Source organism: Pelophylax lessonae (genome assembly GCF_965119305.1).
Source record: "Pelophylax lessonae genome assembly, chromosome: 12".
NCBI classification, from domain to species: domain Eukaryota; kingdom Metazoa; phylum Chordata; class Amphibia; order Anura; family Ranidae; genus Pelophylax; species Pelophylax lessonae.
In genome coordinates this window covers 153120806-153145525 of record NC_138779.1, presented here as the reverse complement: position 1 = coordinate 153145525, position 24720 = coordinate 153120806, and the positions used below count along the sequence as shown (strand labels likewise).

Below are 24720 nucleotides of genomic sequence, written 5' to 3'. Positions count from 1 at the left end.
TTAATATCTTTGGCAAGTATCACAGCTTGTAAACGCTTTTTGTAGCCAGCCAAGAGTCTTTCCATTCTTGTTTGAGTTATCTTTGCCCATTCTTCCTTACAAAAGTCTTCCAGTTCTTTGAGATTTCTGGGCTGTCTGTCACGCACTGCTATTTTAAGGTCTACCCATAGATTTTCAATTATGTTGAGGTCAGGAGATTGTGAAGGCCATGGCAAAACCTTCAGTTTACGCCTCTTAATGTAATCCCCCGTGGATTTTGAGGTGTGTTTAGGATCATTATCCATTTGTAGAAGCCATCTCTTTAACTTTAGCTTTTTCTCAGATGGCATCAAGTTACATCCAAAATTTGCTAAAATTTTATTGAATCCATCTTTCCTTGTACTCATGAAATGTTCCCTGTGCCACTGGCTGCAATACAACCCCAAAGCATGATTGATCCACCCCCATGCTTAACAGTTGGACAGGGGTTCTTTTCATTAAATTCTGTACCCCTTCTCCAAATGTACTTTTGCTCGTTCTGGCCAAAAAGTAAAATTTTAACCTCATCGGTCCACAGAACTTGTTTCCAAAATGCTTCAGGCTTGTCTATATGTTCATTTGCAAAGTTCAAACGCTGATTTTTGTGGTGAGGACGTAGAAGAGGTTTTCTTCTGATGACTCTTCCATGAAGACCGTATTTGTACAAGTATCTCTTTATAGTGGAATAGTATACCACAACTCCAGTGTCTGCCAGATCTTTCTGGAGGGATCGTGCAGTCAAACGTGGATTTTGAATTGTTTTTCTCACAATCCTGCGAGCTGTTCTGTCTGATATTTTTCTTGCTCTTCCAGATCTTGCTTTCCACTGTTCCTGATGACTGCCATTTCTTAATTACATTCCGAACACTGCCATTTCTTAATTACATTCCGAACAGAGGATATTGACATCGGAAAATGCTTTGCTATCTTCTTATAGCCTTCTCCAGCTTTGTGAGTGTCAACTATTTTCAGTTTAAATTTTCTAGACAACTGCTTACAAGATCCCATGGTGCTGATTGTTGGGTCAAGGTCAGATGAGTCTGGGCATTTAAAACCTTTGAGATTGACATCACATGGTCTTCCCAGACGGTGATTGAGAACAATCCATGACACTGGCAGGTATCAGCCTTGCAAAGGGGGCAGTGCATGCTATAAATTCTGCAGGGTGCCCAAACTTTGCCAGACGCCATTTTTTTTTTGTTTTCTGAAATTTTGAAAGAGTCAATGATGGAAATAAAATCTAACTTTTGACATATAAGAATGTCTAATCTGTAATTTGATGCCTTTTGAAGATTTTTCCATCTTTCCTTGGCTTCTTTAAGACATCCGCAGTGTCCGTGACCTCCCGATCAGCAGAAAGAACCAGCCTGTGTATTATGGATGGAGGGCGCTGAGCTCTAGAAATCACAGCGAGCATGTGACCTGTCTTCTCCCCTTCCTCAAAGTAAGCCTGGGAGGTGAAGAAGCGCTTATGGTCCGCCTGCTGGTGTTGTACCGATCTATAGAAACGTTGTGCTTCCAGCCAACGGCCCTCCGAGGCCGCCGTGGGGGAAGCTAAGTAGTCGCGCTCGGCCTGGAGCACCGCCTCACCAGCCTCCTTTGCCCAGCGTCTGCTATTAGATTTAATAGAGGAAACCTCCTTAATGCACATCCCACGTAAATATGCTTTCATGGTGTCCCACACAATCCCCGGAGCTGCAGAGTGCCCGTTCTCAGTAAAAAAGTGCGTCAACTGGGTGGCAAATGATGCATGATCCAGGAACAGCGAAAGCCAAAACGGGTTCAGCTTCCAATGCATGGGTAATCTACCCCCCCCCGGAAACTGGAGCCGTAGCTGGAGTGATCCGACAACCCCCTAGCTAAATAGGTAACTACCAGGGAAAGGGCGTGGGTAAGGTCCGATCCAAAGGCAAGGTCAATGCGGGATAGTGAGGAGTGAGACAGGGAATGACAAGAGAAACCGGCAGCAAGCGGATGCGAACTGCGCCAGAGATCCACCAGGCCCAGCTCCCCCATAAATCGAGCAAACGGAGTGGGCCTCCTGGAACCCCCGGGGCAGAATCTCCTATGGACATCTAGGGTCGGGTCAAGCACGTTATTAAAATCACCCATCACTAATATTGGCACTTGGGGATGTTTCCCGACAAACCGAGACAGGCACTCTAGCACCTCAAAGGAGAAGGGAGGAGGGATATACACATTTGCTTTTATACACACAAATGCATTCCATACTCCAGCCAAGAAAATAAATCTGCCTTGAGAGTCCACCAAGGAGTCCTGCAATTCAAATTTGACAGTTGCTGAAAGTAAAATCGAGACACCCCTAGAATATTGGCTGTGATAGGAATGAAACTGGATCGGAAACCGCCTAGAGCGGAGTCCGCCGGCCGAGTCCGGAGTAAGGTGGGTTTCCTGCAGGCACACCATCGCAGGACCTTGGTGCGACAACAGGGTCATAACAGCAGTGCGTTTACCAGGGTCCCCCAGTCCTCGGACATTCCAGGATAACAAAGAGTCATTAATGGTCGCCATGGTAACTAAACATTGCAGGAAAGTGGCAGGAGGAGCCAACAGGGGGACCCCGAAGAGGATCCCAGCAGGGGGACCAGGTATTCAGGAACTGTAGAGGAGGCCGAGGGGCACAAAGTTCAGTACAGGTAGCATAGGGCGTACGGCGTGCAGGAAAAGTTCCATAGTGTATGTCACCGGAAAAAAAAACAGACAGAAAAACAAAAACACATAATGAAGAACAGGGACAAAAAAACGTGACGAAATGTAGCCGGGGGAGCTACATTCACCCGTGCCCCGCAGGGAACAGTCATCCAGCCCTAGCAGGGCGAGGGGGTAGTAGAAGAGGGCCCGAACTTCCATAACTGTATAGACCCGATTCTTCCCTTCCACGGGCTCCAGAAAGTGAGACAACGGTGGTACCATAATCCCCGAACAATGTACGGCTCCGTGGCTCACAGCAGAATATTAAAGGACCCAATCAGCTTAAGTAAACCCTTGCTCCACGTGGGGATGATCATTCCGCCGCAGCTCTGAGCTGCCGCTCCTGGCGATCCAGCCAGTTAGTGGCAGAAGTGGGATTCTCAAAGAAGTGCACTGTTCCGTTCGCCACTACCCGAAGTTTGGCCGGATACATCATGGAATACACCAATGGAATGGCACGCAGGCGTTTTTTGATTTCAGTAAAGCGCGCCCTCTGTTTCTGTAGAGCTGCCGAAAAATCAGGATATATGGAAACTCTAGTGCCTTGAATCTCCATGCGAGGCTGTTGCCGGGCAAGTCTCAGAATAATATCTCTATCTTTATAGTGAAGCAGCTTCAGCAGAAATGGCCTATCAGGGCCCCCTGGTGGAGGAGCCCTGAAAGGCACCCTATGTGCACGCTCCACAGAGAAAAATGGGGAGAGATTGTCTTTCCCAAAGGTAGTTAGCAACCATTGTTCGATGAATTCCACCGGAGATTTACCCTCTGCTTTCTCCGGGATGCCCACCAGGCGCAGATTACTACGGCGCAGCCGGTTCTCCATATCCTCCAGTCTGTTCATCGCTTCAGAGACCCCTGAGGAGTTCATTCGCACATCTTGGATCAGGGGGGGTAAATCATCCTCAACCGCACTCACCCGGCCCTCCAAAGCTGTGGTCCGCTCTCTCATCTTTTGCATGTCTTGCCTGATATGAAGCAGACCCTCCTTCATACTCTTAACTTCCCCTGACAGCTCAGAGAGGGAAGCACCATAGGTATGGATCGCCGTTAGGACATCCTGAATAGTGGGGACGGCCTGGAAGACATCCTCCATCGGAGCTGCGTCCCCAGCACCCTCCGGCTGTGTACTCACTGCGGGCCCTGGAGGAGATCCGGCCTGGATAGCCTCGTGAGGAGACAGCGCTGCCATAGGTGGAGAGGGAGGATTCCTGGAGGTCGGTGAAGGAGCTGGAGGAGAGGTAGCGGGCTTGTGCTTAGCCGGGTCCCGGGCAAACTTCCCCAGCTTAGCGATGGCTGTGGGCGGCTTTTCACGGACCGCACGCTGTGGGAGCGGGCCGGCGCCATCTTGGATCTGCCTGGCCGCGGCGGCACTGTCATCCTTCCTCCTAGTCATGGCGGAGCGAAGCAGCGAGGAGCACAGAACGATCACCGGAGTGCAATGTACGGAGGTGCGGGTCAGATTGATAGTTGTATCGGGTGTTAGGGTCCAGTAATCAGGATGTTATCAGGCAGGATAGCAGAGCCGACTCGGGACACGTCCGCTCACATAGGCAGTTCAGCCACGCCCTTTCCTTGGCTTCTTTATGCACATTAATACAAATATTTACCTGGGGTGCCCAAACTTTCGATCACCGCTGTATATGGGGTGGGGGGACGTCTTTGCTGGTTCTTGGACCTGCGGCTGGTCTGGTTCCTAGGCAGCTGGGTTCAGGAGGCCATGTGGTCCAGTTGCAAGATCGCGTTTCGATCCGTTTTTTCGGTAAAGTTTTCCCCTCCAATGTACGGTTGTCCCCGGATCGCTTACAGGCGCTCTATGGGGCAGTTCAGTCTCTGGTTCGACAAGGCTTGGTATCGGTTCAGACGATGGTGGCTTCCCTACATCAGGGGGATTCCTGGCCTCCATAGACGTCAAAGATGCCTACCTTCAATCCCTTTCGAGGATCTGCTTCTCCGTGTGGAGTCCCCTAAGGTGCTGACGACGAATTTGGAAGTTGCCATGAGCACTCGGGAGGAGTTTGGGTGGGTTCTGAACCTTCAGAAGTCATCCCTGGTCCCTTCCATGAGACTGGACTATCTGGGCCTGACTTTGGACTCGTCCTCAGTCAGGGTGTTTATCCCTCAAGGGAAAAAACTCTTGGAACTTCAGACTGCTGTTCAACTCTTACTGTCCATCACATGGTCGTCCCTTCGGACCTGCATGCAAGTTCTGGGACTGATGGTGTCGTCTTTTGGACGGTCCCTTTCGCTCAATCCCTTTCGAGGATCCCCCAGAAGGCAATCCTTCTCAAATGGGACTAGACTCCAAACTCTCTGGACACTCAGATCCGGCTGAGCCAGCTATCCAGGGAGTCTTGATCTGGAATCCTTCCTCTCCTTTTTACTGGACAATTGTCACTGCGGATGTAAGCTTTTCCAGGTGGGGAGGAGTCCTAGGCAGCTTCTCTGCTTAGGGAGTATGGTCCCTGCAGGATCCAGGTTACCGATCCATGTCCTGGAGCTGAGCGATCCGGCTTTGCCTAGTTCACTGGACCGGGCACATGCGGCTGTCCAGTGCACATTCATTTTGACTATGCAATGACTGGCTTATGTCATTCACCTAGGGGGCACCAAGGGTGTCCTTGCGGTCTTGGAAGTAACAGGCATTCTTAGTTGGGCAGAGCGCCTTGTTAAAGCTCTCTCCACTGTTCCCTTTCCAGGTGTGGAAAATTGGCAGGCGGATTGCCTCAGTCGACAGGTCTTGGATGCAAGGGAATGGCCCCTTCACCCGGAGGTGGTGTCTTCGTTGGGGAACTCCAGACATGGATTTGTTGGTGTTGTATCTACAGGATAGTGCAGAGGTTTGTGGCCCGCTCCCGGGACCCTCTGGCAGATGCACTGATGGCACCATGGGTTCTGTAGTAGGCAAGAACGTATGCGAAGTTCAACATAAACGATGCTGAGAAGTTTAGCATGGTCACCTGCGCAAGAATAACGCCGGCATAGTCGTGTGGGAGCGATCACGGATCGGCAAAGGTCAGTAACAGCTGCTGTCTGCCTTTCCTCCTCAAGTTGCTGCCAAGACTTCTTCGCAGGATCGAGGCGGAAGGGATTCTGGTCATTCTTGTGGCTCCGAATTGGCCTCCCTGAGCTTGGTATGCCGACCTGGTCAAGCTAGCCGCAGCCACTCCTTGGAGACTTCCTCTCAGGGGAGGATTTGTCTCCGGGGCCAATCTTCCATCCTGCTTTATGGTCACTGACTTTGTTGGCTTGGCTGTTGAAAGCCAGGTGCTGTAGGGCAGGGGATTGTCTGCTTCAGTGATTCCCAGCCTGCTTAAAGCGTGGGAAGCGACTTCTAGGATGATTTTTCATTGTACGAGAAAGTCGTATATTGCGTGGTGTGAGTCTCTTTGGGCTCCCCCTCGCTCTTACTCGGTGGCCCAGATCTTGGCTCTCCCTTAACGGGGAGATGATCAAAAGTTGGCCTTGAGTACTATCAGTGGTCAGGTTTTCAGGTTGGCAATTTTCTTCCAAAGGCCATTTGCCGCCCGTTCCCTGGTGCGACACTTGGTACCTTCGATGCGACCTCCGTTGCCAACTGGGGACCTTGAATTGGTGCGGTCGGTTCTTCAGGAACCTCCTTTTTGCAAGTATTCAGGGGTATCCCCTGCCTACCTTATTACAGAAGGTGGCCATCTTGGTTGCTGTCACTCTGCGCGCAGGGTGGCGGCACTGGCGACATTGTCTTGTCGTTCTCCCTATATGTTTCATGGAGACAAGTGGTACTTCGTCTGGATCTGTCCTTCCCTCCAAAAGTAGTTTCTCTTACGTCCTCCGACAGTCGCCGCCTCTTCATATTCGTCACATATGGGGTATTAGACTAGACTTTGCTCCGAAGGAGTAGCTAGGCAACAGAATATGTTAACAATAAAGCTTTAACATATCCCACCCTCAAGGGGTGGACCCCTCAGTCAATACCCTCCTACTTCCTGCAACCATATCCCAGTTTTAATGTCTAGCTTGTCAGGAGTGGCTGGCTCTCTCTGTGCTGGGACTTTTTGTCCCAGACTCTTTCTTCTTTTTGATTTTTGTTTGAGTTTTCTCTCTACCTTTACTTAGCTGTTATTTTTGTCAGCATTAGTTAGTTCTTCGGACGAAGAGGATCATGCGGACTGGGTCTCGGGCTGATCCCCCTGGTCGCAGGTCGTGGGTCAGTGGCTTCCCAGTCTGCCATCGAGCGTTCAGCCAGGTAACGCTCCTGGCACGGTGAACGACCCATCCCTGTTCGGTGCAGGGATGATTGGTGAGGTGGCTACCTCACCGGACGCTGTGCGGTTTCTGAACCGCCATTGGGTGCGTCTTGATTTGCGACTCTCCCTGCCTCATGTGCAGCGGCTTGTTCGCCTGTGCGGGTTCCCCACGCCATGTGAGGTAAGTGTATCTATGTGGGGACCTGTCTGTCTGGGGGGGGTCTCAGTCTGGGACTGTGTAACCTGCCTTTAATCACACTGCTTGTCTCCCTATATCTCGGCTGCATGCTGTGGGCTGCAAGGGGGGGGGGGAGCTGTATGACACTGAGTATGTCAGGCTGGGCAGTGTGAGGTGCTGTGTGCTGTGGGGCATGTTTTTAATGGCATGCTGGGGCATATACAACGATCGCTGCGGCGATCTAACATGTATCCATATTTTGGGATAATTTTGTGTGTGATTTTATGCACTGTGGAGCGGCGATTTCGGCGCCAAACGGCGCCATTTTACCGGCGCCCGCTCCGGCCGCATGGTTTACATGCACGGCGGCCATTTTCTTGTAGCTTCCATAGGCTTACATAGAGCGCCCTGGCAGCATCACTTCCTCTCTCCTGGAAGCACCGATCGAGGCAGCAGCAGCAGCGGAGTCTCCTCAGGTTTTATCCTTCTATTCCTGTGTTCCATTGCCTGTATTCAGTCTGTATATTCCCTGTGGGGGTCTCATTGTGCCTGAGTGTGGTGCGGTGGGCTGCGCTTGCCGCGCTTGCTGTAAGGGGGCAGTTAACCCTTGGTTGCCTGGCATACAGGGGCAATGGATTCTCAGGAGGGCAAGTTTCCCACAGTATTGGTGGAAAGCCAGGGGACCGCTGTTTCCCCCCCAGGGGGGGATTTAGCCACTATTGTGGCTGGCCTTGCTGCACAGGTGCAAATGCTGGTGGCTGCTCAATCTACTAAACGGCCCAGAGTTGCTCTGTCCTCTGATTCTGAGGGTGAAGGTGATGGGGCTGTTCTGGCGGGGACCCCCCTATCGGGGTCCCGCTCCTCTCTTGATCTAGTGGGGTCTGAGATAGAGGCTGAAGTTGAGGGGGTTGATAATTCTCCCCCTGGCTCGCCTGAAGAGCTTGCAATCATGGATGAGTTGATTGCTTCCATTAAGCAGACGCTACGTTTGCAGGACGAGGTGTGTCCCCCAGCTGCCTTGGCGGCTTATGGGACGCAGAGAAAACGCAGGACGCCGCAGGTTTTTCCCTGCAATGCTGATTTTCAGCGCGCTGTTAAGGACCAATGGCGCGATTTGCGCAAGCCTTTTGCGGTACCAAGTAAATTCAAGCTGCGTTATCCTTTCTCGCCTGCCACTGATGAACGGTGGTGTGTGCCTCCGCCAGTGGATCATGCTATTGCGGTTTTGAACAAAGCCACTGCGATCCCTGCAGAGGGATCCCCTATTTTCCGTGATGCCACGGATAGGAGACTGGAGTCTCTTGCCCGTCATACTTATTCTGTTACGGGTTCTATGCTTAAGGCTCTGTTTGCTTCTCTCATGGCGGCCCAGGCGATCGCAAGTTGGACGCAGATGCTTAGGCGCGTCCTAGTGGCCGATTCGGCCTCAGCGGCGACCCTGGATATGGTGGATCAGATCCACCAGGGTGTCATGTATCTGTGTGATGCGGACCTGGACCTGATTCCGTTGGCCGCGCGTGTGCACAGCGTGGCGGTGTTGTCTCGCCGCCTGGTTTGGTTGAAATGTTGGTCGGTGGACCAATCTTCACGTAAAACCTTAGCCAATCTGCCTTATGATGGGTCTCGCCTTTTTGGGGAGTCCCTGGATGTGTTGATTAAGGGGATTACCGGGGGTAAGAGCACTCTCTTGCCCCATTTCCCCAAGGCTAAGGGGGCTTCTGGGAAGAAGCATGCTAATTTTCGGCCCCCTCAGGGGTCCTTTCGTGCCTTTCGGCCGCACTACAAGGGCAAACCGTTCAAGGGCCAGGGCTCTCAGAAGAAACCCTGGTCTGGAAAACAGAAGTCCGGCCAATCCGGACCTGCGGCCCATAACAGTTCGGCCTGAAGGGGCGCCCTCACCCAGTTTTGGGGTGGGGGGACGCTTGCTCGGTTTTCTTCAGCCCTGGTTGGCCCGTGTGCGGGACAGATGGGTTCTGGAAATCGTTCGATCTGGTTACAAGATCGAGTTTCTCTCTCGGCCAGAGAGCAGATTTTTTCCCTCAAATCTACAACTGTCTCCGGAGCGCCTGCGGGATCTGCACCTGGCGGTGCGGGACCTGAGGGCTCAGGGAGTGGTGGTTCCGGTGCCTCATCGGGACAGATTTCGGGGGTTTTATTCCAATCTGTTCACTGTGCCCAGAAAGGAGGGCAAGGTTCGTCCAATTCTGGACTTGAAAGCTCTGAACCGCTCTGTGAGGGTTCGCAAGTTCCGCATGGAATCCCTGCGCTCGGTGGTGGCTGCCCTGGTTCCGGGGGAATTCATGGCCTCCATCGATTTGAAGGATGCGTATCTTCACATCCCCATATTCGAAGGTCATCAGAGATACCTTCGATTTGCCATTGCGGAGGATCACTACCAGTTCGTGGCGTTGCCCTTTGGGCTCGCCTCGGCTCCGCGGGTCTTCACCAAGGTGCTTGCGCCGGTTCTGGCATTATTGAGAGCCCAGGGCATTTCTGTCCTGGGGTATCTGGACGACATTCTGATTCGGTCTGCGACCAGTCAGGGTCTGGAGAAGGACCTGTCTGTCACGATGCAAACTCTGCAGGAGTTCGGTTGGACGATAAATGTTCCAAAGTCGACACTGAGTCCGTCGGTTCGTCTTCCCTATCTGGGAATGATACTGGACTCGGTGCAGGCGAGGGTCTTCCTGCCGGAAGACAAACTCAGGACTCTTCAGGAGGAAGTCAGGTCCCTCAGGGACGTTCCGAACTCGTCTCTGCGGACGTGTATGAGATGTCTGGGATTGATGGTCTCGGCTTTCGAGGCGATTCCTTTCGCGCAGTTTCACACGCGGGGTCTCCAGGCGGAGATCTTGTCCAAGTGGGACGGGCGACCTCAGTCTCTGGATCTTCAGATCTCGTTGAGTCTTCGCACCAGGGAAAACCTTCTGTGGTGGCTCCAGTCCCCGTTGGTGTCCGGGGGCAAGTCGTTTCGTCCGATCTCGTGGACGATAATCACCACGGATGCCAGCCTGTCGGGCTGGGGTGGTGTCCTGGGCGTTCTGTCCGCCCAGGGGACCTGGTCGGAGGGGGAGTCTTCTCTCCCGATCAACATTCTGGAATTGCGTGCGATAAGGCTCTGTCTTCATCGCTGGACGGACCGGCTGCAGGGCTGCCCGGTTCGGGTGCAGACGGACAATGCCACGGCGGTGGCCTACATCAACCACCAAGGGGGCACCAGGAGTGCCCGAGCGGCTCGAGAAGTGGCCGACATTCTGTCTTGGGCCGAGACTCATGTCCCGGCGATAACGGCGGTTCACATTCCGGGAGTGGAGAACTGGCAGGCGGACTATCTGAGTCGCCAGACCCTGGATCAGGGGGAATGGTCTCTCCACCCGGCTGTCTTCCAGATGTTGTGCGCGAAGTGGGGTCTTCCAGATGTGGACCTGTTCGCATCTCGCCTCAACTACAAGGTGAAGAGGTTCGTGGCAAGGACGCGCGACCCTCGGGCAGACGCGTCGGACGCGTTAGTGGCCCCGTGGCATCAGTACAGGCTGATGTACGCGTTTCCACCGATTCAGTTGCTGTCCCGGTTCCTTCGCAGGTTACACTCGGAACGCAGCACGGTGATTCTTGTGGCACCGGACTGGCCTCGCCGGTCCTGGTACGCAGACCTCGTGAATCTGGCGGTCGACGCCCCCTGGCGTCTGCCTCTTCGGGACGATCTACTGTCTCAAGGACCGATTTACCATCCTGCTTTACAGTCGCTGGCTTTGACGGCCTGGCTGTTGAGACCGAGGTCCTGAAGGAGAAGGGTCTCTCTCCAGAGGTTGTTCATACCTTGATCAACGCGAGGAAGTCTTCCTCGGGAAAGGTTTATTACCGTACTTGGAAGGCCTATTTTGCCTGGTGTGAGTCCAGGGGGTTTTCACCCCGCACGTACTCGGTTTCCCGTGTGCTGGCTTTCCTTCAGACGGGTGTCGATCAGCGTTTGGCGCTGGCTACGATAAAGGGTCAGGTGTCTGCGCTGGCCGTTCTGTTTCAACGTCCCGTGGCTTCCAACTCCTTGGTTGGCACTTTTATTCAGGGTGTGCGGCATCTGGTTCCTCCTAGGAGGGATCCCTTGCCCCCTTGGGACTTGAATCTAGTCCTGTCTGTGTTACAACGTGCTCCTTTTGAACAGATCAGGGAGATCTCGTTGTCTATGTTGTCCAAAAAGGTCGCCTTTTTGGTGGCGATCACTTCGGCTCGCAGAGTGTCGGAACTGGCGGCTTTGTCCTGCAAGTCTCCGTACCTGGTTGTTCATTTGGATAAGGTGGTCTTGCGACCTAATCCTTCTTTTCTGCCGAAACGAGTTTCGGAATTCCATCTTAACGAGGATATTGTTTTGCCTTCGTTGTGCACGAAGCCTAAACATCCAAAGGAGGTGAGATTGCATTCTCTGGATGTTGTTCGGGCGATTAGGGTTTACCTTAAATCGACTGAGTCTTTTCGAAAGACGGACTCCTTGTTTGTTCTTCCAGAGGGTCCTCGGAAGGGCATGGCGGCTTCCGCCTCTACCATTGCCAAATGGATCAGGCAGACCATTGAACAGGCCTATGCCTTGCAGGGGAAGGTTCCCCCTGTGCCTGTGAAGGCGCACTCTACTAGATCTCTGAGTACGTCTTGGGCCTGTCGTCATGGGGCTTCTGTAGCCCAGGTGTGTAAGGCGGCGACTTGGTCGACCGTACACACTTTCACAAAATTCTACAAAGTAGATGTTCAGGCATCGGCGGATGCTTCCTTTGGCCACAAGGTTCTTAGTGCGGCTGTTCCCTAGGGTCCCTTGTTGGGGACTCCTGGCTGTTGGGATAAGTTTTGTATCCCCTGGTTTTTTGTCTTTTCCTGGGTTGTTGCTCCTGTTGAGCACTTATTTTTGCTGTTGCCCAGCTGGTTTCCTTCCTTTGGTAAGGTTCCTTTCTTTGATGTGGAGACTGCGTTGCCTTTCGGCGCGGATGCGTTTCCCACCCCTCATGTTTGCACTGCTTTGGGACGTCCCCATATGTGACGAATATGAAGAGGCGGCGACTGTCGGAGGACGTAAGAGAAAACGGAATTTTTGTAAAATCTTACCTGTAAAATTCCTTTCTCTGAGTCCTCCGACAGTCGCCGCCCCCGCCCCTCTTTTGGGGTTTGAATGTATACTCTACTGCTATTCCACTAAAACTGAGATATGGTTGCAGGAAGTAGGAGGGTATTGACTGAGGGGACCACCCCTTGAGGGTGGGATATGTTAAAGCTTTATTGTTAACATATTCTGTTGCCTAGCTACTCCTTCGGAGCAAAGTCTAGTCTAATACCCCATATGTGACGAATATGAAGAGGCGGCGACTGTCGGAGGACTCAGAGAAAGGAATTTTACAGGTAAGATTTTACAAAAATTCCGTTTTCTAGTGTTCACTTGAACGAGGACATTTTATTACCGTCTCAGCGTCCTAAGCCCAAACAACCGAAGGATTATGCATTGCATACTCTGGATGTAAATCGGGCACTCAGGTTCGCTCTCTGTACTCGCGGATGGCCCAAGAACAGGGCTGCCTGCGTCTGCTGCGACTGTTTTCAGATGGATCGGACAGACGGTGGTGCAGTCTAATTCAATTGAGGGTCAGGTCCTACCTTTCCCTGTTTCGGCACCTTCTACTCGGGCGCCTAGTGCTTCCTGGGCTTTTCACCATACAGGCATCTGTGCTTCAGGTAGCATGGCTCCCTTGTTGTCTGTTCACACCTTTACCAATTTCTATAAGGTGGATGTGCTGGCATCTGCAGATGCCTCTTTTGGCTGCAAAGTTTTGCTGGCTGCTGTCTGGAGGGCTTTTGGAATGCATTGAGGGTGTTTACTGTTTGTTTCAGTTGGGCCTCATTATCTTTTTCTGATGAGTCCTATGTTGCCTGGTTGGCTGTGTTTAGCCTTGGGGACTTGTTCTTTACTGTTCCCACCCCTCATTTTATGGCACTGCTTTGGGACGTCCCTACTGATATGGATCAGAGGACTGTGTCCATCAATGAACGATAGACAACTGGATTTTTGACTTACTGTAAAATCCTTTTCTCTTAAGTTCATTGACAGGCGCAGTACCCGCCCCTCTATTTGTATTTGGGTTGGTGTTACTTTTCTGACACTGCTTTGCTACAAAACTGACATCCTATGCAGGAAGAGAGAGGGTGTTGCCTCCGGGACTGCCCATAGGCATAGCCAGAACTTTTTTTCTGCCTAGTGTCCTACTCCTGTAGGGGAAGTATAACCCTACTGATATGGATCAGAGGATTGCGTCCGTCTATGAACTTAAGAGAAAAGGATTTTAAGGTAAGTCAAAAATCCTGTTTTACCCACTGTATAGGTGTGTGTGTGTGTGTGTATATATACTCTTTAGAAATGTACTTTAGGTTGAGATTCCGGGAGTCTCCTACTGTTGTATCCTCCTACTCCTACTTTTGTACCCTGCATATTATGAAATCAATATTTTACAGATGCCTCAAAACAAAAGGTGTTCAAATTCTTAGGCCTCATTCACATGGAAAAAATGTGTAATGCACAGATGGATGCGCATAGTTGTGGCTGCTCCTTCTGTACAAAGCAGTGACAAGGTGTCAAGTGTCTGCAGCGGTGTTCGGATGTAATTGCACATAGAGCGCTTAGCTGCACAAGCAGCATGCATTAGGGACATGCTGCACTATAGTCTCTTTAACGCAGGATGTGGCTGCTTTCGAAGGGAAACAAACTGTAGGACTTTGAATACATTTTTGTTGTACTGCATCTTGAATGTATTTAGTTGGTTTAAACTCAAGTTTGACTTTAAATTCAATAATGGACACAGAGATCCAAGAAGCCAGTGGATGATTACATTCACCAAAATCTACCAAGAAAAAAAAAATAAAGTACCAATATTTAGATAGACTGAGACATTATTCACTTCATATCAGCTATGGTCTTTTTCATACGCAGAGAACAGATCAACCGAGTAAAAGATTCTGATGACGTGCCTATGGTATTAGTTGGTAACAAATGTGACCTCCCATCACGAACAGTGGACACAAAACAAGCACAAGAGCTAGCAAAGAGTTATGGGATTCCGTTCATAGAAACCTCTGCTAAGACAAGACAGGTGAGTTCTTTTGAGCTTACTTTTTCAAAATCTTCAACTTGCTGAATGGTTGCACTAGGTTTCAGCTAGAGGTGGTGTTCTTCTGTTTGTTCAACTTCTTCCAGCTTTTTGAAATCGGTTTAGGATTATTCATGGCCTGCTCACAACCAGAATGAGATGTCTTTATATTCTGCTACTGCTGCAGTTATACAGTATTGTGCAAAAGTTTTGTGCAGGCATGAAAAAATGCTATAAAAAAAGAATGCTTTCAAAAATATATTTTAATTGTTTGTTTATATTAATTTTCAAAATCCAAAGTGAACGAACCGAAAAAGTCTAAATCCAATTAATATTTCATGTGACTATCCTTTGGCTTCACACCAGCATCAATTCTTACACTTGCACATTTTGTACGCTTGCATTAACGTCTCATTAAAACAGAGCTCGACCCACAACGGGGAGTTCTGCTTCAAGCACTCCCCACCCCCATGTCACATTTGGCATGTCATTTTTTGGTGGGGAAGCAGGTACATCATTTTGACAGGTCCCTGCTCCCACTTCTGCTCAGATGGCCTCTCCCCCCTCCCTGCAGTCTTCTGGGACACGACACAAGTCCTGAAAGACTGCGGGACCATTCAGCATGCGGCTCACTCATGTGCTGTGCGCACCTGGCTGTAAAGCCGCAAGCTGTCACTGTTTGGTGCACACAGTTGAAGTGCTGGGGAGAGGAGAGGGAGACAAGCGATGGTTCAGGTGACACATCACTGGGACAGGTGAGTGTGTGATTATTAAAACTAAGCAGCTACACTTTTATAGCTGCTGACTTTTAATAAACACAAATGACTGGAGCTCCGCTTTAATTGAAGCACCTGTGTAGAAGGCTTTAAACTGGGTGAGGAACAGCCAAACTCTACTACTATGGTGAGTTAGTAGAAGACCGTTTCATGTCACAGGTCATACACCATGGCAAGCCTAAACACAGCAACATCACACAAGGTAGTTATACTGCATCAACAATGTCTGTCCCAGGACAAAGATTTCAAAGCAGACTGGGGTTTCAAGATGCTCTGTTAACTCTTTTGAAGAGGCACAAACAGGCAACATAGAGGAGCGCAGACTCAGTGGTTGGCCAAGGAAACTTAATGCAGCAGAAGAAAGACACCTCCTGTTTACTTCCTTTCGATATCAGAAGATGTCCAGCGGTGTCATTGGCACAGAACTGGCAGAAACCAGTGGGACCCAGGTACACCTATCTACTGTCTGGAGAAATCTGGCCAGAAGTGGTCTTCATGGAAGAATTACAGCTGAAAAAGCCATTTCTCTGTCGCTCATTGACAGACGCAGTCCTCTTTGATTAATATCAAATTGGGTTATACTGCCCTCTACAGGAGTAGGACACTAGGCAGAAGAAAACGTTCTGGCCACACCTTAGGGGCAGTCCCAGAGGGTATATCCTCTCTCTCTCTCTCTGCTACAGGATGTCAGTTTTTTTCTGTCTAGTCAGGAGTAAGGACCTAAGTTCCTTGCTGGGATCTTTGGTCCTGGCAAGATTTTTTAGAAAAAATGTTCTTTTTTAGGCAGCTTTTTTCTCCAGTTGTTCCTGTGAGATCTTCAAGCAATTATGCCGGATCTGGGCAACGGGCTGGATTTTGAGGTCCAGTGGTCACCCCAGCCGGCCTACAAGCGCGTGCAGATTCCAGCTCCGCGCTGGATCGGCCGCGACACATTTCAACAATTTTGCTGGAACTGGGCGACGGGCTGGAAGTTAAGATCCAGTGGTCACCCCAGTCAGCCTACGAGCGCGTGCAGGCCCTAGCTTCGCGCTGGGTCGGCCGCGACATAGTCCCACTGGACAGGGACTGGCCCCGTGAGTTAAACGTCTCGCCAGGATGCCGACGACCAGTTGGAAACTGAGTCGCGGCGTCCGTATTGGTCGACAGCCCCCCCACCTCGGTGGAGAGGGGTTCTGTTAGGAGTGGGTGCCCGCCGGTTCCGGTATGGTGAGTAGTATGTTCCCCCTCTCCCCTGTCGGGTTTTGGGAATAGACACGGGCACCTCTGTGGATGGTCGGACCCTCTTGATCCTGGGTCCACCCTCTATCCTATAACATGTCACAGATTTCCCTCTTGAGTGTGATTTGGTGAATAAGAACCAGGAGGCTTGGTTTGGGAGCTGACTATCGGATAGTCACTGTAAAGAGTGGGCACTGTAAAGGGACCATGACTGAGGTCAGGGGCTGGCATTACTATTTAGGATGGCCATGTAAGAGGGTAATATGATCCTACCTTATGCATAAGGTTGCAGTTACCTGGACTACCGTCATCCGCCGCCGCCATCCTCCCGCAGGCCGCACGTTTTAGCAGGCCGCCGCCATCTTTCCACAGGCGCAGGCCGCCGCCATCCTCCCGCGGGGCCGCCATTTTGGCGTAGCCTCATGTCTCCTGCATGGGGGCGGCCATTTTGGAGACGCCCAGCTACCTTGAGGAGTAGCAGGGGCAGCGCCGGAAGGCGTGTAAAGGGGCGGAGCCACCTCCTTTACCCGGGAAAACGATCCACAGACTTCCTGTTCTGTAAAGGACAGCGCTGAGAGCAGTTCGATAGAAGCTTTGGTGCATCAGGTGGTGAGCCCTTGGGGTCTCTCTCTTTCTCTGTTTTTTTTTTTTTTTTTCTTTTGCAATTTTTGTTTGCTGGCAAGTGTCTTGGATTAATCATGGACCCTGCCACACATGTATCCCCATCTGATCCCCTCGAGGTGGCCGCAGGACCCTCCAGTTCCCCACTTATGATTGATGCATTGTCAGCGGTTTTGGAGTCTTTTGTATCCCGGGTGGAGGTGGCCTGTCAGGGACGGGGGGGGCAAGAAAGCGACCCCCGCCTACCCCTATTTCATCTGACACTTCAGATACGGATTCTGAGCTTGTCACTGTAGCTGCAGGTCCCTCTTCTGGGGCTGCTGTCTCAGGTACGGTCTCCTCAGACAGTGAGGAGGACGTTTCTGCCTCCGCCATAGCACAAGAAGCGTTGGTGGATGCACTAGTTGTGTCTGTCCGGGAAACCTTAAGTCTTGAGGTTACACCGGCAGAGGTAGCTGATACTGAAATTCCTTGGTACTAGCAAGCCTACCAAAATGGCGAAGGTTTTTCCCTTGCCCAAATGTTTTGGTAATCTAATTAAAGAATGGGGTCGTCCGAAACGAACCCCTGCTATTTCCAAACGCATTGCTGGCGCTATCCGTTTGAGGAATCCCTCCTTAAGAGATGGACGGTACCACCATTGGTGGACTCACCGATTTCCAGACTAAATAAAGTCACAGTTCATCTGTGACGCCGCCCTGGACGCCACTCCATTGTTGGGCGTGCATCGGTTTCAGCAGTGGTCCTCAGAGTCCGGCTCAGCCAAACCTGGAAATAAGACCAATACAGCCTGAAGGTGCGCCCCCACCCATCTCTGGGGTGGGGGGACGTCCTTCACCGGTTTCCGGATCCATGGCTTTCCAGGATCCCAGAAAAATGGGTTCGCGAGGTCATACGGTCAGGATACAAGATCGAGTTTCGATCACTTCCACCGGTGCAATTCTTCCCTTCCAATATTCGACTATCCCCGGATCGCTTAAAAGCTTTGCGGGGGGCAGTAATGGACTTGATGCAACAAGGAGGGGTAGTTCCCGTTCCTTGGACAGAACATTTTTTCTATTCAAACCTGTTCACAATACCCAGGAAAGAGGGCAAGGTGCGTCCAATTCTGGACTTGAGAGCACTCAAGTGTTTTGTCCGGGTACAAAAATTCAAGATGGAGTCCATCCGAACAGTGGTGGCCTCCCTGCATCAGGGGGATTTCCTGGCGTCCATAGACATAGGCATCGTCGGATGCCTCTTTTGGCCGCAAGGTTCTGCAGGCCGCAATTTGAGGAGACCGTTGGTCTACCTCGAGGGTTTTTTTCTGTTGGGAGTCTCATCCTTTTGTCTGATGAGCCTTTAAAACTTCTAGTTGGCACCGGTTGGGCCTTCTAGATTGGATTTTGATTTCCATTATCCCACCCCTCATTTGTGGCACTGCTTTGGGACGTCCCAATTTGATATTAATCAAAGAGGACTGCGTCTGTCAATGAGCGACAGAGAAAAATGGATTTTTGTAAAATCTTACCGTAAAATCCTTTTCTCTTAAGCTTATTGACAGACGCAGTACCCGCCCCTCTATTATTGAGTTGGGTTGGGTTAAATTCTCTGACACTGCTTTGTGACATAACTGACATCCTGTAGCAGAGAGAGAGAGGATATACCCTCTGGGACTGCCCCTAAGGTGTGGCCAGAACGTTTTCTTCTGCCTAGTGTCCTACTCCTGTAGAGGGCAGTATAACCCAATTTGATATTAATCAAAGAGGACTGTGTCTGTCAATGAGCTTAAGAGAAAAGGATTTTACGGTAAGATTTTACAAAAATCCATTTTTCTCTATCGCTCATTGACAGACGTAGTCCTCGGTGATACAGCACCTACGGGTTATGTTGCCTCCACAGGAGTAGGACTAGACAGGAAATAAAATGCTCTGGCCACACCCTAGGGGTAGTCCCAGAGGGTATATCCTCTCTCTCTCTGCCTCAGCAAATCAGTTTTTTTCTGTCTAGTCAGGAGTAAGGACCTAGATACCTTGCTGGGATCTTCGGTCCTGGCAGGATTTTTTTCTTAGAAAATAATTTTTTAAGACAGTGTTCCTGTGAGATCTTCAAGCAAGAAAGCTGAACTGGGCGACGGGCGGGATGTTGAGATCCAGTGGTCACCCCAGTTCAGCCTACGAGCGCGTGCAGGCCATAGCTCCTCGCTGGGTCGGCCGCGACATAGTCCCACTGGACGGGGACTGACCCTGCGAGTTAAACGTCTCGCTGAAACGCCAAAGACCATGAGTCACGGCGCCCGTATTGGTCGACAGCCCTCCTACCTCGGTGGAGAGGGGTACTGTCAGGAGTTGGCGCCCGCCTGGTTCCGGTATGGTGAGTAGTATGTTCCCCCTTTCCCCCTGACGGGTCTTGTGGTGAACGCGGGCCCCTCTCTGTAATGGTAAGGATGGGTTCCCCTCTATCCTACAACATGTCACAGATCCCCCTAATTGAGTGTGATTTTTGTGTACAAGAAGCCAGGAGGCTTGGTTTGGGAGCTGACAATCTAATTGTAAAAATGTGAAAATGATTGTAGTCAGTGGCAGTACTAGAACTTTACTGTGATAGTATAAGGTATCCTACCTGTCAGTAGCCACAGGGCGATGTCTATACATGTATACTGCATTCCAGATCATTCCTCCAGCTAAGCAGATGCCTCCCGACGGCCACGGACCGCATACGGCCCGGTAGGGTCCGGTACCTCCGACCACGCTGACCACCATGAGGGTGAAGGGTTGTGAGGCCGAGATCCTTCTGCAGACATGCCGCTATTCTGTGCAGGCCGCCGCCATTGTCTGGTAGATCGCACGAGGCCGCCATTTTGGTGTAGCCTCGTGTCTCCAGCATGGGGGCGGCCATGTTTGAGGTGACTCAAACACCTCATGGAGCCAGGGGGAGGAGCCGACAGGCGTGTTAAGGGGCGGAGCCGCCTCTTTTACCCAGGAAATAGGGCCAAAGACTTCCTGTCTGTAACAAGACAAGCACTGAGCAAGCTGATGAAAACTTCTGTGCATCAGGGATGAGCCTTGGGGTCTGTCTCTCTCTCTGTGGGGTCCAAAAAGGCAGGTAACACTGAGGGGCGCTGTTGCGACTGGGGGACAAAAAAAAAACGTTTTTTTTTTTTTTTTTACTTTGTCATTTTTTGTCGCTGGCAAGTGTCTTGTATAATCATTGACCCTGCCGCATAGGTATCCCCACCTGATCCCCTCAAGGTGGCCGCAGGACCCTCCAGTACCCCACTTGTTTTTAATGCATTATCGGCAGTTTTGGAGTCTTTGGTATCCCGGGTGGAGGTGGCCTGTCAGGGACGGGGGTCAAGTAGCGACCCCCGCCTACCCTTATTGTTTATCAGATACTTCAGATACGGATTCGGAGCTGGTCAATGCAGTTGCAGGTCCCTCTTAGGGGGCTGTTGTCTCAGGTAATATCTCCTCAGCAGTGAGGAGCACGTTTCTGCCTCCGCCATAGCACAAGAGTGGTGGATGCACTAGTTGTGTCCGTCCGGGAAACCTTTTAGTCTTGAGGTTACACCGGCAGAGGTAGCTGAGACTGAGATTCCTTTTTGGTATTTGTTAGCCTACCAAAAGGGCGAAGGATTTTCCTTTACCCAAATGGGGTCGTTTTGAAACGAACCTCTGTTATTTCCAAACGCATGGCTAGGTGCTATCCGTTTGAGGAATTCCTCTTTATAGGATAGACGGTACCACCTGCTGTCTTGCCACAGACTGTTAGGATAAAAAGACCTCGTAACTAACGAGGACATTCCTTTTCTGCTCATATAGAGTTGTTTGTTCCGCGAGGGCGGGCGATAAGGCGAAACCCTCCAAAGCCCCTTTAGAGGGGTTTCCAAGGGCGCTGGTCGGGTAAACAAAGAGTCCGGCTCAGCCAAGCCTGAAGAATATAGCCTGATGCGCCCCTACCCATCTCTGGGGTGGGGGGGGGATGTTTTCACCGGTTTCTGGAGGACACAGGATCGAGTTTCGATCACTTCCACCGGTGCGATTCTTCCCTTCTAACATTGAACGGTTTCAGGGGTTCTATTCGAACCTATTCACAATGCCCAGGAAAGAGGGCAAGGTGCGTCCAAATCTGGACTTGGGAAGAAATAGAGTCCATCCGTACAGTGGTGGCCTCCCTGCATCAAAGAGATTTCCTGGCGTCCATAGACATATAGGATGCCTATCTTTATATCCCCATCATCGCAGGACATCAGCGTTTTTTCGCTTTCCCAAAGATCATCCCTGGTTCCCACCAGGAGACTGAACTATCTGGGCCTAAGGTTGGATACATCCTGGGCAAGAGTTTCTCCTTGCTGGGAAACTCCAGAAGGTTCAGTCAACGATTCGGATGTTGCTGTCCGTCAATTGGCTGGGACTGATGGTGGCCTTCTTAGAGGTAGTACCGTATACCCAGTCTCATACCCGAATTCTCCTGAAGGAGATTCTTTTTTAATGGAATCAGAATTCCGATTCCCTGGACAATCGGATCCGGTTGAGCGAGCGGACCAGGAAGTCTCCGATGCTCAACCAGGGGAAGTCATTTCTTCCGATAGTATCCAGATTACCAGTAAGGGTATCGGAACCGAGAGCGATCAGATTTTGTCTGATTTACTGGATCGAGCAGCTCTAGAGCAGCCCGATTCGGATCCAATCGCATATGGCCTCTTCATCCAGAGGTTTTTCCCTAGCTGTCCCTTCATTGGGACATCCCGGATGTGGATCTGTTGGCACCTTAGCCTAACAGGAAGGTGCGGAGGTTTGTAGCTCGCGCCACGATCCTCTAGCGGACGCAGCAGAAACGCTGATCGCCCTGTGGGGGCAGTATCAGCTACGGCATGCCTTCCATCCTCTCAAGTTGCTGCGGGAACTTCTTCGCAGGATAGAGGTGGAGGGAATTCCAGTTATTCTGGAAATTCCGGATTGACCTCGTCGAGCCTGGTACGCCGACTTGGCGAGGCTAGTCGCGGACGCAGCTTGGAGACTTCCTCTCAGGGAGGATTTGCGGTCTCAGGGACCGATCTTCCATCTTGCTTTACAGTCGCTGGCTTAATGGCCTGGCCATTGAGACCCAGGTACTGAAGGACAAGGGAGTGTCAGCTTCAGTTATTCCTACCTCCAGTTAAAGCAAGGAAAGCGACTTCCAGCACATGGAAGTCTTATATTGCATGGTGTGAATCTATTGGATTTCCCCCACATACCTATTCGGTGACCCGAATTTTGGTCTGTCTGCAACAAGGGGTTGAGCAGAAACTATCCTTGAGCACGATCAAGGGTCAGGTTTTCGGCGTTAGCAATCTTCTTTCAAGAAACCTTTGGCTAATCATTCCTTGGTGCTGAATTTCATCCAGGGGGTGCGACATCTGGCTCCGCCAGTGCGCGCACCCTTACCGCCTGGTATCTTAATTTAGTGTGGTCGGTTCTTCAGAAACTTCTCTTTGAAGATATTAGGGAGATTCCCTTGCTTACATTCCCAGAAGGTGGCCTTCTTGATGGCCATTACTTCTCTACGCAGGGTGTCAGAACTGGCCGCATTATCCTGTCGTTCCCCAGATCTGGTGGTTCATAGGGATAAGGTGGTTCTTCCGAATCCATCCTTCCTTCCTAAAGTGGTTTTCGTAAGACGGACTCACTTTTTGTGATCACGGATAGCCCTTGAAGGGGGTTGCCTGTGTCTGCCGCGACCATATCTACATGGATCAGTCAGACGGTGGTACAGGCTTATTCTATTAAGGGTCGGAATCCTCCGTTCCCTGTTAGGGCGCACTTCACTCGAGCGCTCAGTACTTCCTGGGCCTTTCGCCATCAGGCGTCAGTGGTCCAGGTATGTAAAGTGGCCACCTGGTCGTCGGTACATACTTTTACAAAATTTTATAAAATTGATGTGATGGCATCGGCGGATGCCTCATTTGGCCGCAAGGTTTTGCAGGCCGCAATTTGAGGAGACCGGTGGTCTACCTCGAGGGTTTTTTTCTGTTTGAAAATTTTTTTGTTGAGTCTCATCATTAAGGATGAGCATTGTAAAATTCTAGTTGGCACCGGTTGGGCCTTCTAGATTTGGATTTGATTTCCATTTTCCCACCCCTCATTTGTGATACTGCTCTGGGACTTCCCGAAGGTGCTGTATCACCGAGGACTACGTCTGTCAATGAGCGATAGAGAAAAATGGATTTTTGTAAAATCTTACCGTAAAATCCTTTTCTCTTAGCTCATTGACAGACGTAGTACCCGCCCCTCTGTTTTTTTGAGTTGGGTTGGGTTAAATTCTCTAAAGACTGCTTTTATGACATAACTGATTTGCTGAGGCAGAGAGAGAGAGGATATACCCTCTGGGACTGCCCCTAGGGTGTGGCCAGAGCATTTTATTTCCTGTCTAGTCCTACTCCTGTGGAGGCAACATAACCCGAAGGTGCTGTATCACCGAGGACTACGTCTGTCAATGAGCTAAGAGAAAAGGATTTTACGGTAAGATTTTACAAAAATCCATTTATCTCAAACATGGAAACAAGGCTAAGTGACTCAACAATGCAGGAAAACAAAGGAACGGGGCCACAGAAAAATGTCAGCAGGTGCTCTGGAATAAGGATTCAAAGTTTGAAATATTTGTCTGTAGCAGGAGGCAGTTTGTTTGCCAAAGGGCTGGAGAGTGGTACAATGAGTGTCTGCAGGCAACAGTGAGACCTGGTGGAGGTTCCTTGTAAGCTGGGGGCTGCATTTCTGCAAATGAAAGCATAAGTTCACCTTTTGTAACATGTTAGTAGACAATTATCTGGTCTTCGGTTATATAGTGCCATCATCCCTAGTATTAGACTAAAAGGAGATTACCCTCTGGGGTTGGGACTATGTGGGCACTTTAGAAAAAGAATATACGTATATGAGTAAAAAGTTATTTCATTTATTTATACAAAAGGATAAAAGTACATGTATATAAACAATACATGTAGATAACAACAAAAAATGCGGCAATATATATAGAGATTGATAACAGAGCATCAAAATATATGCGCATCTATAGAGATTATGGACACCTAGAAGCATCACAATATATGTGTATCTAAGAGATCATGGACACCTAATGCGTTTCAAAAGTTTATTTTTCAGAGATGTCTAAGAAAGATATATAAACTGTTATCTGAAATTAAAATAAAAGCATTAATACATATACCATTCTATATATATATATATATATATATATATATATATATATATATATCTGTTATAGTAATTTATACATTTGATTTGAAAAGTTCCATACTGATCAATCTAGGGCCATCAAAATAAAGTCAGAAAACCAGAGTGCTGCAGGTAAAATCTGGCATGAAAAGTACCAGTGCTGCTACCATGTATGTTCCTGCCGCCAGGTCACATCTGGACTCCCACAGTTGGACTGCAAGGACCCCTCTGGGGGCATACAGGAATAAAGAGAAGCCCTGTATATCGTGAAGGAGCTGTATGGGCATAGATAGCATTTGGGAATTTAATTATATTGTTTGTATATAATAGTATAGTTCAATTTCTCTATCATTCATTGACTTGTTCATTGACGGACGCAGTCTTCTGTTCTCAATAGTAGTAGGGTTATGCTGCCCCCTACTGAAGTAGGACACTAGGCTGAAAAAGTTCTGGCTACGCTTATGGGCAGTCCCATGGGGTATACCCTCTCTCCCTGCTATAGGATGTCAGTTTGAATCTGCCTAGTCAGGAGTAAGGACCTAGTTCCTTGCTGAGATTAGGTTGTTCACCGGATTTCTTTCCTGCGAGATCTACAAGCAACTTTGCCGGATCTGGGCGACGGGCTGGATATATAGATCTAGTGGTCACCCCAGCCGGCCAGCGAGC

At 50.1% G+C, this 24720-nt stretch overlaps 1 protein-coding gene across 2 annotated transcripts in view; it reads left to right on the top strand.

Annotated features, from left to right (window-relative positions):
* LOC309567760 (GTPase KRas-like) overlaps positions 1-24720 on the top strand; it is a 175248-nt gene that overhangs the window by 121306 nt on the left and 29222 nt on the right. For both annotated transcript variants that reach the window (XM_082273207.1, XM_082273206.1), the window contains exon 4: positions 14096-14255. In XM_082273207.1, coding sequence (XP_082129333.1) covers positions 14096-14255 — 160 coding nt within the window. The remainder of the gene's footprint in view (positions 1-14095; positions 14256-24720) is intronic.